The sequence below is a fragment of the Alternaria conjuncta genome (assembly GCF_024043145.1).
Source record: "Alternaria conjuncta strain BMP 0040 chromosome Unknown scaffold_4, whole genome shotgun sequence".
In the NCBI taxonomy this organism is placed as follows: domain Eukaryota; kingdom Fungi; phylum Ascomycota; class Dothideomycetes; order Pleosporales; family Pleosporaceae; genus Alternaria; species Alternaria conjuncta.
The window spans coordinates 284,666-303,814 of record NW_026250093.1 but is presented as its reverse complement, the minus strand read 5'-3'; the positions used below and the strand labels follow the sequence as shown (position 1 = coordinate 303,814).

Below are 19,149 nucleotides of genomic sequence, written 5' to 3'. Positions count from 1 at the left end.
AATAACGAGCACACGGCGCGTCTAGTTCATCATACCACAAACGCCATTGTTTTGACACCAGCAGTCATATACTCACCCTCTCTCCGTACGACCCCACATCCTTACTTTACGGTCGTCTATTTCAGACGCTGCGTCATGGCGATCACACTCCTAGAACTGAGCTCAGTCAAACCCTCAAACTTCAACAACGACGCCCATACGAGAGTCCGCAAGGACAACACAAATGATGGCCTGGAAACAGTACAATACCGACAACTCATCTCTAGAGCCGTAACGCAGCGTCTGCATTCGCCATCCCTCGATGACCTCACTAAGACCAAGGCGGGCGTCGCACCTGTACAGTCCTCAGAAGAATGGGAGCTGCAAGAGCGCTGCATCGCACGGAGTAAAGCCCGGATTGAGGCTGAAGGACTGGGTATCCCATGGAGTAAGACCGCCCATCTTCTTGCATGCACCCGTTCGCCTCATCCGATATGCATTACAAGATCTGACAGCTAACAGCACAATTCATCCACGATGTCGAAAGCGCCACTCTGCAAGTCCACGTCCTCACCCCAACTCGGTACAAAGTACCGCCGAGAAACATAAACAAGAACCAAGAGGCGACGAAACAGAACGAGGAGATGAAATACACGTTTGGCGACTCCAAAGATTCAGTGCGTGATAAAGAGTGGAAGACAAAAGACGCTGCTGTATACAACATGTTGAAAGCTTTTCGGGGCGCGCGTTCGGGTCGCTGAGTATGATCGCCCAGTTTCGCTTGATTGGGATGTTATTGTCAAAGCTGGAACGCGACACAGTTCTTTGTCTACCCTGATGGCACTCCAATGTTTTTAGCACTGATTTGGGCTGCTGCTTTCTGTTAAGATGCGCGGTGTGTCCATTCGCCAAGTGGAGGCGCATGGTGGTTGGCCATCATGGTTCGCGGGTAAATGGTGTCTTATATTAAGCTTGAACGATCAAGGTCTTCCAAGTACGGCTTGTTCATCCTTCAGTTTTAAGCTTTCCAAGTCGAAAGTGTTAACAAACATGGTGTATCCAGCGGCGAGGATGTTGAGGTCTCTAACCATTACATTGGCCTCTACAGGTCTGGTGCTCAGTAACCCCATTTCGAGTCCCAGAACATCTTCAGAGCCTAGGGAAGTCAGTCGCATCAAACCATTGCTACAAGACTTCGACGCTCTTGGAGCATGGTTCGAAGGTGTCGCGGCGATCAACACAACTACCTCTGCGGCCTCATCCAAGAAGAATGTGACTGTCGCGATAGTCGGCGCCGGCATCTCTGGTCTCGCTACAGCACTGATGCTTGACAGCGTAGGTGTGCACAACTGGGAGATCATCGAGGCAAGCGACCGGGTCGGAGGACGGTTCCGAACCAAGTACGTTGGTGGAACGCAAGAGTGGGCGGAAATGGGTCCTATGCGCCTTCCTCACTCGATTACATACAAGGATGGAGAGACCATCGAATACAGCGACCATCAAATGGTATTCCAGCTGGCCGAGCTGCTCAATGAGATGAACGCAAACGATGCGCAATACAAAGTCGACTTCATCCCATGGGTCCAGCATCACCCCAACGAGATCCTCGGCCTTGGAACTGGCAGACTTCCAAATGGGCAACTTCCGACGCGAGCGGAGATCCAAGCAAACTCGTCTCTTGGGCGTCCAGCACCACTGGACACGCAGGAGTACACCGAAACAAAGCGGCGCATGAACGAGCTTCTGAAGTCAAAGAACAGACTCAAGGCCGTGCAACGCGACGTGTGGCGCGAACACAAGAAAGCCATGGATCAAGGTCTCGACGACTGGAGCGAGCAGGCCATGATCCGCCACGTCTTTGGCGCAAGCGAAAACGTCACAGACGCCATCTGGACAGCGAGCGACTACGACGTCTTCTGGGATGAGTTAGTGCACAACTCCAACCTTGCGCAAGATGGCGGACCGGATGCATTGGGCATGACTGAGTGGAAGTGTGTAGACGGCGGCTTCAACAGACTGTCCGATGCGTTCCTTCCTCATGTCAGCGACCGTCTCACCCTCAACCGTAAGATCAGAAAACTGGACGCTGTTGAAAATGCCGAAGGTCGCACACGCACGAAACTGTCGTGGTATCCCAGCGTCAGTAACAGAACGTACGAGTCGAAAGAATACGACTACACAATCATGGCAGTACCATTCACCATGACACGCTTCATGTCGCTTCCGAAATTCTCCTCCGTACTCGGTCGCGCAATCAGCGAAGCTGGCCTCCGTTTCAAATCCGCCTGCAAAGTGGCGCTGCTCTTCAATGAACGTTTCTGGGAGAAGGGCGACCGCCCCATCTTCGGCGGATACTCCACACCTCCTTGTGCGGCCGTTGGCGCCCTCTACTACCCCGTCTACGGCCTCAACGAGTCTCGCCCAGGCTTGATCCTGCATTACCGGGGTGGCCACTGGAGTGACGAGTTCACGAGCTTCTCGGACGAGGAATATGTTCAGATTGTGTTGGATGCTGTTGTCAGTGTACATGGAGAGCAAGCGAGAGAGCTGTATACGGGCGACTACGAGAAGCTGTGCTGGCTGCAGGACGAGCATACGGGGACTGCTTGGTGCCGTCCGGATGTGATGCAGCATAAGTTGTATATTCCGGCATACCATCAGACGGAGCACAACACCATCTTCATTGGAGAGCACACTGCGCCAACGCATGCTTGGGTCAGTTCGTCGCTGCATTCGGCTGTTAGGGGTTCTGTGCAGCTGTTGCTTGAGTTGGGTTTGGTGGATGAGGCGAAGCGGGTCAATGAGGAGTGGATGGGCAGGTGGATTCAGCATACGTCAGCGTAGGAAGTCAAGAATCTATTAATCTGTACGTAGTGGATGTAGATATACATAAGGGAATGTGTGTGTGTGTGTGCGTGAGAGAGAGCTGCCAAACACCTGCTCTAACTCTCTAAGTAAACTCTGCTCTGCGACATTATTTCTCTAGATAGTCAGCCAATAGCTAGCTGTATCCGGATCCAGAGTAGTCCAGCAGTAAGGCATGTCTCCGCACAGGCCGTCCTCCCCAAACCTCCTCTCCCTAATAACCACACTAAAGTTCTTCATCGCGAGTCGAAAATCCCGCTCCGCGTTCTGTACCTCTTTACCCATCCCGGCTAGCATGGTTGTATTGTCGAACATGTGCGAAATTGTTTCCCCGCTGTTGACGAATGCAGGCCGGTTGAAATCAACGACTAAACTGATTTGGCCAATAGCAGCTTCAACTTGTGGCATGAAAGGCATGATGTCAGTGACACCTTTCGCAGTTGGCAATGGCGAGTAGAAAGCGAGTGGGTGGAAAGGAAGAACACCGGTTGAGGCTGCGAGAGCGTTTGTGTTAAGCGTGCCGTGAACTACTGATACCAGGTGGGCCATATGGGTAAGGATATCGATGAGAGTTTGCTTGTCCTTTAGAGTAGATGGGAAGTCTACTATCTGAGCTGGTATCGCCTCATGGATCCACGCCTGGAGCTCAGTGTCGTTTACGATTGCGCTTGTATCCTTGTAATACGAGTCCACCAAGGTGGTCATGAAGCGGCGGATGGCAGTATGAATAACGGAGGCATCCCGGTAGAAAGGAAACGCTTTGATCTCGGGACCGAAGCTAGAGTCGATCAGGCCTCGCCTTTTCAAATTGGTTTCGAAGTAGTTCGCCTGGAAAGCGCTGGATTCGCCCGAGTGATACAGTGAGTCGGTGTAGTTACCGGCTTGACTGCCGGACCATGGGAAGAGTTGATCGATGGGGCCACCGGGGTTTATCAGGCTGTCGCGGCCGATGACTCGGAACGCCCAAGCATCCTTCATCACTACATTACCGCTATCAGTTGGGAGTCACAATCGTGGAAGGGGGTTGAAGCTTACATCGATGCAGTATGGCCATGACAGGATGTTCCTCACTCAACGTCCGGATAGCGCTCAGATACACAATCTCACTCACCACGTGCGTGGCTCCGAGATGATACCATTGCGCGTACCAGAAGCTGTTGAGATTGAACATCATCTTGGCCAGCAACCAATCGTTAGTTGAGTCGTGAGGGGTATAGACGAGGTCAGAGCCTTCTACATTCGATTTGATGGCGAGCGGCAGGAAGTTCTGAGACTTGGGGTCGATGTAAAAGTACGCTTGGCAGGCAGCGCCGTATTTGCCAGCGGACTGTGTCTGATACTTCTGGTCCAGATAATCGGCAAGAAAGAGACGGCCAGAGGATTGGAGCGCTTCCAGTGTCTGTCCCGAAATCGCGTCGGCGTTGGAGACGGAAAAGGGAAGCTTTGCGTCCTTTGACACTCGCACGATCTTGTACGGGTTGTCTGAGAGCTGAGTCATTGAAAAGAGCAGGTCTTCTGTATAGTTAGTCAACAGTCCTGGGTATGGACCTTTGGGCGCGCTTTCTTTCCACAGGCCGTTATACAGCTTCGCATAGTCATCCAAAGTGTTCAAGCCGCCAGCCTGAGGTATGTTAAGCATAGATCTCCGCGATCAGTCCGACAAATGTACTTACTGCCACAATGGATGCTTGAGCAGCTTTAGCATCCTCATAATTCTTGGCGCTCAATTTGTCAGAGAAAGCTTCGAAGCTGTCCCCTTGCGCCTTCGCAACTGGTCCACCAATACTGCCAGTTGGATAAAATGCAGTGTTGCCGGCGATTGAGGGACCGTATTCCCAGCCAGCTCGCTTCTCTGCAAGCGCAGATGCACGCGTACTGGAACTGGAGCTGGTGCCAATCGAGAAGTGCGACATGTCCCGGCGCCAGGGTGAGAGGACTGCTCCGTGAGCAGAACTACTGGCGCAGAGCAAGAAACAAAGTTGATAACGCATCTTTGGCATAGAAAATAGATCAAGAGGAGTGTAAATCTGAGATGTATAGATGTGTTGATTCTCGTTCCAAATGGCTGAGCCGATGGTTTTATGCTGATCGAATAGGTCCGGAACTCAACGCATCGCAGTTATCAGAACCGCGAGAACCGAATTGAACACAGAAGCCGAGACCTCCGTCTCGTACAACCTGTCTGGGAAGTCTATGCATTGTGTTAGTGAGGTCACAAAGCTGAGGTGAGCACAATCTAGCCAGCCTTGCGCGATTCCGACCTGAACCGCCGTCTGACAACCGAAAGCAATACCGCCCGCAAGCGCACAGCATAGTAGCTAAATTCCGTTCGACTCTGGTTACAAGCTCTGCTAAGGCAGGCTCATATGAGGATGATGCTGGTGTTAAGTTAGTGCCGAGACGTCAACGAGACGCCCAGGTGGCATTAAACCACCACGGCAGATGGCGGTTTTGGTTCATTCAGAGCCCAAGAAGTCAGATTAAAAGTCTCTCTGCCCAATGTGTGATTGATCATCGCAAAGCAATTTTGGAATTGAATGGGGTTCGTACGAGCCAACGGATTTGTGACATCGCGACATCGATTGCCGAAGTGAACGGGTTGCCAAGCGAGCCGACGGATAGGGTTCGGTCCCGAGGCGGAGGGCGCTAGTACAGAATGAGCATAGATCCGCAGCTCCCGTCTCCAAGTCGTCTCTGGCCGCCGACAGCCAGATCTTTGTGACGCGCAGACATTAACTTCTCGTCGCAATCGTCGCACGCAGCAAAATACGTCCTCATGCCCTTGAGCTACCCCATAACGTCGCCTGACCGTTGCTTTCCGCTACCGCGAGTCGTCGGTTGCATATCGTGCAAAGTTTCCGCGCCATCCAAGACGCATGCTGGCGCAGACTCGAGGCTCGCTCGAAAAGGGTCTCTCGCCTTTTTTTGATTCTCCGGAAGGACGTCTGCGATCATGGGTTCTGGTTCATTGCCTCCTCCGCCTGTTGTGCAGTCGCGGATCAACGGCGTCGTCTGAGGGTCGTCAGGTGCGGCTAAAACATAACTCAAGCAGCATAGCCTTCTCGCACCGCTCGATACGGCGCACGGAAAAGTACGTGATCCAGCTGTGCGTGTTTGCGTAGTCTGTACATGCTAGCGGGCGGTCGTACTGGTTGCGATAATAGGTAATCGTGTTGTCAATGGGTGAGGCATCGTCCGCAGTAAGGGGTTCGCTAACCCACGTACCGTTGGGGTGCCCCGTGCGCTGCCACAAAAGAGCAAACCTTGGAAATAAAGAGATTGCCATTGCGAGTCTGGTGAAAATCCGAGGTTTACTTCACAACACACTGCTTTCAAGTCGATACAACAACGTTAGACTTCTGCACTTGTTGAAACACATCCACATCTTGGGAATAACCACTACGCAGATCTCTTGTATTCGCCAGACTCAAGCAGTGATGCGGCACAGCTGCAGATCGTAGGAACGCTTTAATATAGGACCGTTGGGTGTTTGGTACCAACATGTTGGTGGTGCAGAGTCAAGATCATGTACGGCTAGTCGGGTAAACGAGCCATGATTTAAATCACAAATCTCTTCAACACGATTCTAAACAGTATCCTCCTCGCGCCGTTATCATGCCAATGCTCGAAGATATCAGCTACTCGCGCGAGGCGTGCATCGCCGCGGTCCGCGATTACTACCACTTTCTTACTCGCATGTATATGGAAGAAAGCGTCGTTGTTGAGCCACCCAAAGGAGGCTGGCCCTCTGTCACTTCCGACTCCATGCGAGATGTCAACAAGACGGACGAAGTAATAGCCCTCCTCAAGCATCTACCCTATATTCTTGGGCCTGGAAGCAGCTTCGAGAACCCCCAAGGAGCCCCATGGTGTGTCTTCTCCGACTGGCAGGGCGACTTGGAACACGTATCTCGAGGTACCAGCACCGCGGAAACACTCAAGCTTTGCTCTGAAGGCGCATGCATCACTGACGAAGTACCGGTGCACGTCATCGGCTTAACAACGGGTGGAAGAGACAATGCGAATTTCCTGCTCGATACAGAGCTGGGCGTCATCTACTGGATCGAATGTCCCTACGAGATCAGGCACAGCTCGTCGCGCGAACCGATCCAAGACGATCCATACGATTACGCGCCAGAGAACGAGGCTCAATGGCGGGCCGATTCGGAATGCTGGGCTATTGCTGATTTCTTCGAAGTGCTCAAAGATCAATTTCGACAACTCTCTTTCATTCCCGTCACCCCAAAATTAGTTATCGATATCTACGCGACGCTAGGGCATAGGGAAGAGGGGCTTGTGGTCATGATACAGAAGATCTATCGTGAGCATGGTTGGCCGGATCTGGCGCGCTATCGAAAGACCGAATGTCTCGCCGCTGTACAAGTAGCCCTGCAAGAGCACTATCCCCACTGGATCTATTAGAAGCTTCGCGACTACTATCAAGAATAGTGGTGCCTGCCATGTACCCCTGAGCGAGAATGTCGAACCTTTTGAATAGATAGCAAGCTTCAAGCAAGAACCAAACATATCAGGCTACCACGGTTACCCAACAGCAATGGCAGGCAGTGACGAACAAATCACCCTGGAAGAATGCACTGCTTCTGTTTAGCCGGATCGAGGGGTGTGTGGCACAGCTGCACTTGGTCATGGCGTGAAACCCCTATTGATCAATGTGGTATTTACTCTTGGATGATATAACTAGATTATATGTCCCAAGTCTCTGTATCGTCACATCGCTTAGAGGATAACCTGACTTTGGCATATCAACCCTCAGCGACGTTTTACTTACTATGGCTCTTGTCACGGGCACCCCTCCACTCAAAGCGGCTGTTACAGCGCCTGCAGTCCAGCTGACGCTCATGCCCATCGCAGAGCCAACGACTACCCGAGATCCTTGGTACTGCGCGACCGAAAGCATCGCGCAATATTTCGATATGCCGAAGCCCACCGGAGCCCTTCTTGATGAGCTTCTAATCTACGGAGACAAACTCATCGAAGACTGCACACTCACTATCACGCCTTCGGCCACGGTTGTACCGACTTGTCCCTTTCCCGAATGGACCAGTTGGTGCGCTTTCACTACCGCTGCTCCTCAAGAAGTCCTTCCGGCCTACTCTTCCTATGCTAGCGTAGCATCTTCCTGGTGGGCTGCGCATAGCTCGCGAGCCGTCGAAGTCGTTCAAAGCTGCCCCAATACTTGGATCAGTGAAATGCGCGAGACCCTGTACGGCGAAGTTTGGCTGAACAATACTATTGCGTTCGCCGGATGCTACGCCGAGGCGCGTGAGATCGACAAACCTCCGACGACTACACAATCAGAAGGCGGCTCTGTGCAAACGGCTTCTACCGCTTCGACTGCTATTCAGACCCAAGCTATCGCATCAACCGAGATTAGTTTACCGAGCATTGCGAGTGGCAGAGTGAAGAGCGCCAAGATAATAGCAGTTCTGGGCGCTGGGATAGCTGCAGCTGCGATTAATTGTGTGTTGTAACTAGGCTGGCTCATATAGCCTCATTGAGCGAAAGTTATTCCCTTTGTATATGCGTATGTGCTCGAACAGTCTAGGAAGCCGAGCAGCACTCTTCCATTCCCGCTAGGACGCAGTGCCAGATGAATAGTGTACCTCCGTCAAGAAGCATGAGCAAGCCAATTATCCAACTTGCCCCAGTCTATAAACTCTAGTGATGAATCTTCCATGATGTAGTCGGTGGCCATAAAATCATGCGCGCCGTCCAGATCCATGCTGTCGAAAATTGTGCCGTTGGTGTCGTTGGAGAAGGCGAAAGGATTAGTGCTGTCGAACACAGTGTTTTGCGTAGGTCCAAATGGCGTCTGAAAGGAGCTCGGATCCATCAGCCCATTGAAGTCATCAGGCATAGCATTGCCGTCGATTCGGTGTATGTCAGTCCCGGCTTGATCAGTAGAGGCAGCCGCATGTCCGCCGTTTGCAGTGCGTTTCTGGCGCCGCAACCTTGCGCCATCGCGTTGATGTCGTAGACGTGCTATGAATGCAGGTTGCGGACGAAAAAGGCCATCTTTCGAGCGCATCAATGCTTCATGATCGTCATAGGCCTTCAAACATAGGTTGCCAACAGCTGCATGGATGGGCCTTCTCATGTCCTCGAGCATCTCCGGATTATTGTCGTACGTTTCGCCGATGAGTCGCCAAGCTCGATCAGTGTCGATCAAGTTGGGATGAGCGCGAAGAGTATCCAGTAAATGTATTAAAGCATGCCATTGCCGAAAGTAGGACGCACTCCACGCAAAGCGCTTGATGACCGGGTTGGTCTGCAGCATGATCTGTTGCTCGAGAAGCTTGATACAAACTTCCCAGATCTTCTTGCGCTCCTCGAGCGGTGTTTTCTCCAATGTACCCCAGTTCCGTGGATGATGTATCAGAAAGCGGGCTACATTGAGACCATACCGAGCCACAACCATTGCAACAAGATGTAAAGGCTGAGATGGGTCACAGTAGCGAAGATGTTTCGTTTCGATAGTATCCTCGAGCTCTTGGATTAAGCTTTCACGGGCGGTCTTGCTCTTTGCCGAATGGTCAAGGTTCATCTGCCTGGGGTCCATTCCCTCTTGCCGCAGTGCTGCAATGCGTGGCGCCGCGAACTTTCCCATCTCACATCTTGTTACAATGAAGATAACATCCGTTAGTCCATTGGAGTCTGAGGGTAGCTCAGACATACCAGGATATAGCTGATCGTCGTTGAGGTTGGTAGCCCATTCAGCTCGCTCAGGGCCGATATCAGGATCTCGGTACTTCGCGAGACCACACAACTCCGCTGCTCGAGAGTCATGGGCTTTCAATTGGAACCAGATACGGCGGCGTATCTCGGTCTCGAAGGGAGATATTCCTAGATATTTACCATCGCGCTCAAGACCCATGCTTTGAGCGATGCGAACAGCGACGCCGGTGAGCGTCCAGGTCGCGCGTGGCGCATAGATCTCGCGGATGGTGATCAGATGTATTACCAAAGCTTGAAGAACAACAAGATTGGAAGTCTCCATCACTCTTGCTCTGGACAATGCCGCTTCTGTCCCCGAGATGTACTGAGAAAGTAGATGGTTGCGCGACTTGGCGAAACGTTGCTCACACTCCTCTTGGCCCAATGACATGATAGCGGAGCCATATATAGCAAACATGAGAGCTTCGAGCGGTCGCGGTATGAGCCCAAGATTTTTGGCAGTCTTTTCAATCATAGGTCGTAGACTAGGTACATGCACCACCTTAGTCAACGGATCCACGTTACTGACGAAGATCTCCCAAAGCTGAATAAGGCGCTCGAGCGGTGGATGACGAGGCTTGTCGCTGCGATGGGAGGATCTGATAACAGCAAAACCGGAGTTACCCGTCGTGGACTCCTCCTCGCTAATATCGCTTGAGTCTTCTAAGTCGTTGTCAGGGTCGAGAGACTAAATACTCATTAGCGTCGGCGCGATGATGAGATTGCCGTGATAGCACATGGCATAGGTCTTCCACTCACCTCTTCGACCACTCTATTCCATAGGCTGTTCTCCACAAAACGAAAGGGTGCCTGGCCACGAACAGTCGAATTTTGAAGGCCATACGGAGACGAGTCAGACTCAAGAGACGAAGGCGTCTGCAATTGAACGACATGCTGCTCTTGTTGATCGGGCGCGCCGTGCATCAAGGGTTGCGACTGCGGCCTACTATTCGTCTCATTTGGAAGATTCCCCGGATCGATGCCCTTTTCATGAAGGAGAGCCTCATACTGTTTCAACCGATCAGTCAGTACTTTGACTTTGACGCGCTTGTTCCTCTGTTTCGGCGGTTGCACGGGGTTAAAGATGCATTCGACGTTGCTCTTGACACAACCAGCACATGGCCTCTGCCTATCACACTTGACTTTTCGTTCAGCGCATCGAATGCAGGAGAAAGTGGGTCTTTTGGAAGCGCTCGTAGAAGGGGTTGAGGTTGCCATTTGGGATTTGAGTAACGGCAGGCGTCGTTAATGTGGCGTTCGCCTGCATGCTTAGATATTGAGGTCGGAACGGGCTGAAATAGACGCTGCAGTATTAATTCTTGTGTCGTTACAGGCCATTAAGGTAAACGCAGGATGCGAAAGAAGAAGACAGAAGTTTGGGAAGTGGCGATGCGGGATGATGGTAGATGCGTGACATCGCATCGGGAATAGTGCGCTTATTACCCCCGAGCCGTTGCCCGAAAGCTTCAAACCCGAAGCGGGCCAGCCCCGAAACCCCATCATACCCTTCAATGCGCCCGAAGCCGTACATTTAGCTATCGCAGAGAACGTGTCAATGTCGTATATATATGACGATGACGCCTACTATTATGGCAAGACATCATTCACCTCCTGGGCATTATCGTTCAAAAGAACCCCAAGCCTCGCCCGCACAAGACAAATCGCTTCACCATCTGAGCTACCCAGAATTTGAACCAGACTCACTTTGAAGGACAAAAAATGATGAACATCTTGATTGTCGGCTCAGGTATCGCTGGCCCAGCCCTAGCGTACTGGCTCTCCATCAATCCCAAGCACACCATCACTATCCTAGAGAAATCCGCCTCCCTCCAGCCCCACGGCCAGAATGTCGACATACAAGGCAGCGCGGTGACCTGCATCAAAAAGATGGGCCTAATGCCACAGGTCGAGCACTACAACACTAAAGAACTCGGCACGCGGTTCATCAACTCGCAAGGAACCCCCATCGCGCCCTTCCCCATCAAAGAAGGCGGTTCCGCAAGTCCAACATCAGAATACGAGATCCTACGCGGCGACCTCGCAAAACTCCTACACCAAGCAACAAGTTCCCAATCCAACGTAACCTACCTATTCAACACCACAATCAAGCAAATCCTCCAAAACGACTCTTCATGCGTCAAAGTCCTACTTAGCGACGGCACAACACGCACCTACGACCTCCTCATCGCAGCAGACGGCCAATGGTCCAAAACACGCAGTCTGGTCTTCCCAGCCCAAGACGTCTCTATCGAACATAAGGGCATGTACGCCGCCTACTTCACCATACCAAGACTCCCTTCGGATGCACCCTGGTGGGACATCTTCGTCGCAAAAGGCTCACGCACGGTTGCCACGCGTCCAGATCCTCACGGTACGACCCGTGCGATGTTCACTTTCATGCCATCAACCCCCGCGCAGACACTCGCTTGGGATAAGGCGAGTAGAGCGGGGAGGAAGGCTCAGGAAGAACTTGTCGTGCAGGAATTCGCAGATGCAGGGTGGGCTAGCAAGAGACTTGTTGATGCCATGGTTACGGCGCCAGACTTCTACTTCCACGCTATCAATCAGGTCAAGATGAAGCGATGGAGTCGCAATCGTGTGATTTGTCTGGGTGACGCGGCGTTTTGTCCTAGTCCGTGTACGGGCATGGGCACGTCGCTTGCGGTGCTGGGGGCGTATGTTTTGGCGGGTGAGCTGAGCTGTGTTGACGAACCTGCTTCTTCTACGACGTTTGACAGTCTTACTGAAGCGCTTACCAGCTACGAGGCCAAGTTTCGACCGTTCGTGGTGCAGAGTCAGGTCATGTCGCGTTTTGTACCGGGGTTCATGCATCCAGGTTCGGCTTGGAAGAGGACGATCTTGCACGGTTTCGTGAAGCTGGTGTCGATGGTTCTGAGGTGGGAGTGGGTCGGTCCGTGGCTTGGAGATACGGAGAGTAGGGATGATGGCTTCAAGCTACCTGAGTATGCGGCTTTTGAAAGCGTGATCGCGAAATCGCTGCGAGTATGATGCGATCCGGATTGTAGTGTACAAGTATGGGTATCTCAGTTATTAGAACCTCTAATGTAAAACTAACTAATGGAATGGAAAGAAAAAATATGGGTGATGAACCAGTACTGAAAGACGACAATGGCCAACAACGCCACGCTACAGGTAATGTGATGCAAAGCCGCCATGTCTCTACACACCAACCACCCTAGGCGGCTCATTGGTCGATGCCAAACCATCAGTCTTCTGCCTTACAGCAGCCCAATCGGTGAGATCGCTATCCACCCTCGTCTCATCGGAGCCATCTGCGGAAGGACGATCCGCAACATCCAATCCACCCTTCGTATCTGTAGGTCCCAAGTTGTTAGCCTCAGTGATTGGGCTAGCAAGCTCAGGATCAGACTTGTTCTTTGCGTCATCACCTAGGTGTGCTGCACCAAGCGAATTTGTGTCTTGTTCTTTCAACGCAGCATCACCAGTCGCCTGATATCTTGGAGGAAGCTGCAGCTCTTCTCTTTCAAGGTGTTCGCCATGCTCCAAAGTGGTGGTTGGCGCAGTGCTCATCCGGTGCATCCCTCCACCTCTTGCGTTGCCGTCAACGCTTCTTCGCGCTTTTCCGGGATCCGTCACTTTGGACTGGTCTTCTGGAAGAACTTTACCGGGCTTGTCGTTGGGCGCATGGGTGTTTGGCCTTCCTTTGGACTGAGATCGCCTGGCATCCTTCTTGGCGACCTCAGTGGACTTGCGTCCGACGCGTTGGCCTTCCTTGTGGTCCCCTCGACCTGTGAGAGAGCCAACGATTCCGTTCTTGTGTTGCTTTTTCTCGTCTGCGATCGTTTTCTGTAGAGCCTTCCATCGGATAACTACATTCTCTTCCACGGATTCCTTCTTCTCGGAAGGTCGCTTGGCTCCGTTTTGAGCTTCCTTGATTGCCGTAATGTGAGCTTTTGACTCCAACATCGTCAGCTCCTTCTGCCCCTCAGCAATGCGTGCACGGCGGAGGTAGTTGGTAGGCTGGTACCGCTTCATGTATTCCGCGTCAAGCCCCTTCATCGTATATGCCAGAGGGCCAAGTAGAGCTGCGATGTCTTTGAGCACGAAGCCGCCAATACCGAAACCTACGCCTCGGACTGCGCCTATAACACCGTTCTGTTTCGCGCCATTGTAGGGCTGGGTGACAAGGCCCGAAACGCCGTCCTTTACGCCGTAGAGAAACTCATCGCGGCCGGCGCGCGTACCTGAGTGGAAACCAGTGACTCGGGGTGGTCTGCGTACAGTTTCATCTCCGTAGAGACGTGGAGCGTTGTGAAAACCTTGAGTAATGGCGAGTGTCAAGTCCATGGGGAATCGAGCGATAGCGTGACCTGTCTTTCTGAACCCAAAAGCAGCTTCGCGGCCGAGCTCCTCAGCCAGCTCTTCGTCCGGTTCCGTGATCTTCGAAATGGAAGATTCGTTGCGATTTGCTTGTGGCCTGGATCCGTCTTGTTCACTCTTGTTGTGCTTCATCTTTTCAGCTCCATTTGCGCTGTCGGCGTTTGCTTTGGCTAGTGTAGCCTTCTTGTGCTCGTGGCGTTCATGGTGCTTGCGCTTCTTTTCTTTAATTTGCTCCCGTTTCCTTATGCTCTTCCCCATCTCGACAGGCATGCCTCCTACACCGGCAGCCGCATCAGAGAATGACGACATCAGGCTGCCCCAGACACCAGTGATTGGCTCGCCTGGGCCACCAAAGTCGTTCCACTCGTAGTGTCGTATGAGTCGCAACTCGCTCCACTTGAGCTTCTTCTTCTCTACCAGGATCTCGGCAGCGAGTGCGGACAGCTTGACCTCGGTATTCTTGATCTTCCATACTGCCGCACGGTTGTCGAGGAAGTCGCAACGCATGCTGCCCGCGCCGGTAAGTGGTAATGACCTGTGGAAGGAGCGCACGGCGTTGAGCGCTCCGTCGCCTTCCTTCGCAATGCTGTCTGCGATTTTCTTCACGTTCTCTTTGGCTTCTTCAGTCAGACATTGCTTGATACCCTCCGCTAGTCTCTCTGCGTTGAGTTTCTTGTACGGTATACAATCGTGTGCTCCGGCCTTTGCCTTACTGACCATTGCACCCCAGAATGGCTGATCGCCAAAGAAGGGTACAATCATTGTCGGTATGGCGCACTTGAGGCCGATAGCAGTCGTACCAGCGCCTCCATGATGGATAACCGCACTGCACTTGGGAAACAACCAATCGTGCGGTGTGTTCTCAAGCATGAAAACATTTTCCGGGCAATCTGCGTTGGAGCCAAAGCCACCCCAACCTTTCGAAACAAGGGCACGGCAGCCCACGGACTTGACCGCTTCGAAGATCAGACTAGTGAATTCGTCTGGGTCATCTACAACAATGGAGCCAAACCCAATGTAGATTGGGGGAGGCCCATCGTCCAGGAACTTCTTCAACTCATCCGGTGGCGTAAATGAGGAAGCAAGATCCAGAAAGACGAAACCGGAAATGTCGATCTCTGGGCCCCAATCCTTTGGCTTTGGGATGAGACCGGGTGACCACATGTAGGTATAAGGTACCTTGAGCCGATACAGTTGACCGGGTGCCCATATCCTGCTTACTTCCTCGAGATGCAAGACTTGGGTACGGAAGCGATTTATAAGGTCCCCGAGGCCCTGCCACATCATCATCTCGACGAGCGGATACGACATGAAATTGCTGTAGGTGGCTTCGACGTTACTGGCCTTGATGTTGGCAAGTGGATGAGGAAACTGGCTCGTAGGCGTGTAGGGGAAGCTGCCGAGTGTTAGTACTGACTCGCAAGCCTACATTTCAAGTACTTACGTGAACATCATGTGTAGCGGAATGCCGAGCTTCTCAGCAATATGAGTGGGTGCGAAACTTGGCGGATTTGAAATGATAGCGTCTGCAACGAAAGGTGCCTTGTCACCCACTACGTGATGTTAGTCATGTGTAGCACGAATGTATCCGAGCAACTTACTCATTTTCACGTTCGTCTTATCCGTCTCGTCGTCGGTTGCGTTGATGCAAGCACGCCACATGCCCTGAAACATTTCGTACATCTGGCTCCTTCGCCTGCCTATCTCACCCTCCTTGATGGTGTCGATGTTCGGTATTAGTCCAGGATTCTTGACCATGAACGCCATCAGCTCTGCCGGGTTACCACCAACAGAGAAGAACTCTAGGCCCGAGTCCTTTTCGACGAAATCCTTGAAAGCCGGGTGTGTGGCCATGCGAACGCGATGTCCGTAGTCTTCTTTCAGAATCTTGCCAATCCGGATGAAAGGCTGAATATCTCCGCGTGAACCAATGATGATAATAACAATGTTGAGCTTGATTCTTCGTGAAGGATCATGTTCCATCTCGTCATCCTCAGGGCTAATCTTGGTAGCCCCGGCATCGTCGTAACTCGTAGGGCCTTGCTCGTCGTCGTTGCCATTCTTCTTGAAAGCTGTGCCCAGAGCCTTTGCGATGTATCCACTGCCAAGGTTCTCTTCCAGTATACTAAGCTTCAGACGTCCGTCCGCCTTGGATACCCTGCCCTTTGTGTTGAAATGCTCATTGGCGATCTTGAGACGAGAAAAGGGCCCCGATCGACGTCCGCGAGGCTGGCGCGTTGCTTGCTTGGTGAGGTCGTCTGCATGGCCGAGGCTCTTGCGGGGGAGTTCTCTCTCATCGTCTGAGGAGTCTGAGGATTCGGATTCGGGGTCGAAGGTGATTGTTGCTGCTCTCTCGGGTGCGGCTGGTCTTGCCTGGCGGGGCTTCTGCATCCTTCCTAGCAGAGAGTGTCGCACAGAGGGCTTCGGCCGTTCCGTTGCCCATCTCTGCTGTGTGGGACGCGTCGTCGACGCGAAGTAGTCCTGATCATCGGGGGTAGACTCCACGGTGTCTCGTGGGGCATCGATGGGCTGGTCTGGCGACGATACGCCTGCTGGTTGAGCCATGTGTGCGGTCGAATTGTTCTGGACGGGCGTGGGCGTGGTGGGCTCTTGGCCAGGGATATTCGGAAAGGTCGGCTCTTCGATGACCATACCAATGGGCGAGACGAGACCCTCGCGCTTGGGACTAGGCGTAGGGTTCGCCATAGTGAGCTGTGCGAAGAGGTTTGGCGTCTTGGTGGGTCGGAAGATCTGGGTCAGTGACGGTTCCGCGTTGCCGGTAGTGACAGCGCGATGATGGTGACAGCGCAGAAAGAGCGAAGTCTAAGCCTGAAGGGACACGCGACACCCGGCTTCACCTGCATGCGCCAACAAAGCTTTTCGTATAGTCGCCTGGATCCGGACAACGGGCGCGCAAAAAGGTGAATAAACCCATGTGCGGATGGCGTGGGTGGTCGTAGCGGCCGATCAAGGCCACTCGGTGGACAGCAGCACCAGCAGGAACAGGCGGCATGACATCACGTCCAAACATTTGCAATGTGGATCTAACGGAAGGCGCCAACGCGGGAGTTAACTTGGTCGGGTTAATTCGATGGTCTTGAAATTGTGCCTGGGCGTTCTTGGGCGACTCTTTTTTGCCGAGGTCGCGCGACAGGGATCACAATCCCATGCCTTGAAACATGGCAATCTCCCCCACCAATGTGCGTGCCGCTCGTACACCACTGGACACGAGATGCTAACAAGGAACGTAGCATGTGTAGACGTGGCGCCACTGCTGAGATGGTATGGATGATTCGGCATGTTTTCAAGTTCGATGCATGAAGCCAATACAGCACAGCGATCGTGACCCTATGATGCAGCCCTAAGCGTGTAGCGTCCCGACCTATCCGGGCTGCTCTGCATACTCTCCGAATGCGCTATGGTCGGCCTCTAGCAGCAGCCGGCTGTCGATCCGCAGATGCTTTTGGTAGAGTTCGAGCAAATTTAGCTAGGTCGTTGCCGCTTCTAGTGCATGATGGTGACCGCGTTGTTGTAGGGTCAGATGATGCTTGTACCTAGGTAAGAACCACCGCAGTAGGCCAGCGCATCGAGGTGCATTTCGCGCAGAAGAATGTGGTCATTGCAGCACGGGCAAGAAAAAGTCGATTATCTATGTGGAAGCTTTATTGGAAAATCCCAAGCTTCTAGCTCAATCGCAGTTCGCACCGTGCTCGAGGGAAGAGCCCTGCCAAGCTTCGCGATGATGCGAATCATCGCCCGAACCCCAGACTGTACAAGGATGCTTTGACAACGTCCTGCGCCCACCCCGCCCAGCCCCGTCCAGCCTGGACCATGTTCAAGATCTTGATGAAGGTGCGGTTCCACTGATCTTGGTCCTCCCAATCGTCGGCATAGGGCTCGAAAATTGCCGTTTCGATACTGCCAGGTGCGCCGGGCGTAACCAGATCCCACTCGCCATTGTCCTTTTGACGCACATGCATCTTGGGTCCTATAACCAGCGCCCGACCAAGTATGCGAGAATCGGCTACGAAGCGCGTACCTGCGTCAACGACATCTTCCACCTTGCCCACGCCGCCTCCCGCGAGTATGAAGCGCGCACTGGCAGGCACGATGGGTGTATCGATGAAGTATGGACAAAGCAGGTTCACGCGGATGCCTTGAAGGCCGCTTGTCACCCTCAAACTCCTGAAAAGACCAAGCACCGCGTGCTTTGCGGCACAATATTGGGGTTGTATGGCAATGGGACCGAGAGAGGCGATGGAGCCAAGCAGAAGGATATGGCGATCGCGTGGGGAGGTAGTGGAGGGCTTCGAGCTCAAGCTGCAGTCTCTGGAGCCAGGGTTCTTGGGCAGCCAGAAGCAGGCCAGGTGGGTGGTGTATAGCACACCAGTGAGGTTCACGTCCATGATCTTGAAGACGGGTGGGGGTGGTGCAGCCGCATCGAGGTTTGCAGGTTCTTGGAGGACGTCGCGACCTGCTATGCCTGCATTTGCGACGACCGTGTCGATACCCCCGTGCGGGCTCAGCTCGACTGCCTTCTTGAAGAGGTCGACCTGCGACTGCCAGTCCGTCACGTCGCAGTGCACGAAGTGGGCTTTGCCGCCGTTCTTGCTGTCTTTGTTGATATCACGGCAGAGCGCGTCTCCCTTCTGAACACTGATATCTCCCACGACGACTGTAGCGCCATCAGCTACCCATTTCCGCACGAAGCCCGCGCCAAAGCCACTGGCTCCTCCCGTGATGAGTACGACCTTGCCCTTCACCCAAGCTGCATCGTAGGGGACGGTGATGTCGATAGGCGGCGACTGAAGGACGTTCGGTTTCTGTGGTTTGTAGTCGTCCATTGCAGTGGTTGTCGCTGATTGAAGGTGTTTGAACAAGTACTATGGGGGACTATGAGGGTGAGGCTGGGTATGGCTCTTATATCGTGAGGTACCCGCATGTACGCCCGTGGAGGTGCAGGCCCCGGGGAGCTCTCACCTGGCGCACTAAGGAGAGCAGCCTCGGCTCGCGAGCGTAAGGGAGCCCATCCACCTAGTCGAGTGGGAGCCCGCGGCCATGATAGGCTGCCCCAGTGTTGAGCTTGTCGCATTATCTATAGTCTGCAACTAAGGGGAGAAGTACGACCGAGGAGTGCACACGCGAATGCGAGGTCGATCAGCCGTCAGACATGGTCGTGGTAAGATGATGAGCTGGTGGGGTTGTCAG

The 19,149-nt window shown here is 53.1% G+C and overlaps 7 protein-coding genes across 7 annotated transcripts; 3 read left to right on the top strand and 4 right to left on the bottom strand.

Annotated features, from left to right (window-relative positions):
• Positions 1-135: 135 nt before the first annotated feature.
• Positions 136-2,823, top strand: J4E85_002905 (uncharacterized protein; the record flags this gene model as incomplete). Its single annotated transcript, XM_051467178.1, has 4 exons — positions 136-427; positions 502-656; positions 868-874; positions 1,088-2,823. 4 exons carry the CDS (start codon positions 136-138, stop codon positions 2,821-2,823), a joined length of 2,190 nt encoding a protein of 729 aa, XP_051328337.1.
• Positions 2,824-2,961: 138 nt separating this feature from the next.
• Positions 2,962-4,757, bottom strand: J4E85_002904 (uncharacterized protein; the record flags this gene model as incomplete). The annotated part of the gene is made up of 3 exons (XM_051467177.1): positions 2,962-3,824; positions 3,880-4,465; positions 4,518-4,757. 3 exons carry the CDS (start codon positions 4,755-4,757, stop codon positions 2,962-2,964), a joined length of 1,689 nt encoding a protein of 562 aa, XP_051328336.1.
• Positions 4,758-6,459: 1,702 nt separating this feature from the next.
• Positions 6,460-7,266, top strand: J4E85_002903 (uncharacterized protein; the record flags this gene model as incomplete). Its single annotated transcript, XM_051467176.1, has 1 exon — positions 6,460-7,266. One exon carries the CDS (start codon positions 6,460-6,462, stop codon positions 7,264-7,266), a length of 807 nt encoding a protein of 268 aa, XP_051328335.1.
• Positions 7,267-8,473: 1,207 nt separating this feature from the next.
• J4E85_002902 (uncharacterized protein) lies at positions 8,474-10,503 on the bottom strand (the record flags this gene model as incomplete). The annotated part of the gene is made up of 2 exons (XM_051467175.1): positions 8,474-10,267; positions 10,339-10,503. 2 exons carry the CDS (start codon positions 10,501-10,503, stop codon positions 8,474-8,476), a joined length of 1,959 nt encoding a protein of 652 aa, XP_051328334.1.
• A 795-nt stretch (positions 10,504-11,298) lies between these two features.
• On the top strand, positions 11,299-12,588 carry J4E85_002901 (uncharacterized protein; the record flags this gene model as incomplete). Its single annotated transcript, XM_051467174.1, has 1 exon — positions 11,299-12,588. The coding sequence occupies one exon, from the start codon at positions 11,299-11,301 to the stop codon at positions 12,586-12,588; it is 1,290 nt and encodes a 429-aa protein (XP_051328333.1).
• A 171-nt stretch (positions 12,589-12,759) lies between these two features.
• On the bottom strand, positions 12,760-16,647 carry J4E85_002900 (uncharacterized protein; the record flags this gene model as incomplete). Its single annotated transcript, XM_051467173.1, has 3 exons — positions 12,760-15,337; positions 15,386-15,494; positions 15,543-16,647. The coding sequence occupies 3 exons, from the start codon at positions 16,645-16,647 to the stop codon at positions 12,760-12,762; spliced, it is 3,792 nt and encodes a 1,263-aa protein (XP_051328332.1).
• A 1,043-nt stretch (positions 16,648-17,690) lies between these two features.
• On the bottom strand, positions 17,691-18,785 carry J4E85_002899 (uncharacterized protein; the record flags this gene model as incomplete). Its single annotated transcript, XM_051467172.1, has 1 exon — positions 17,691-18,785. The coding sequence occupies one exon, from the start codon at positions 18,783-18,785 to the stop codon at positions 17,691-17,693; it is 1,095 nt and encodes a 364-aa protein (XP_051328331.1).
• Positions 18,786-19,149: the final 364 nt, after the last annotated feature.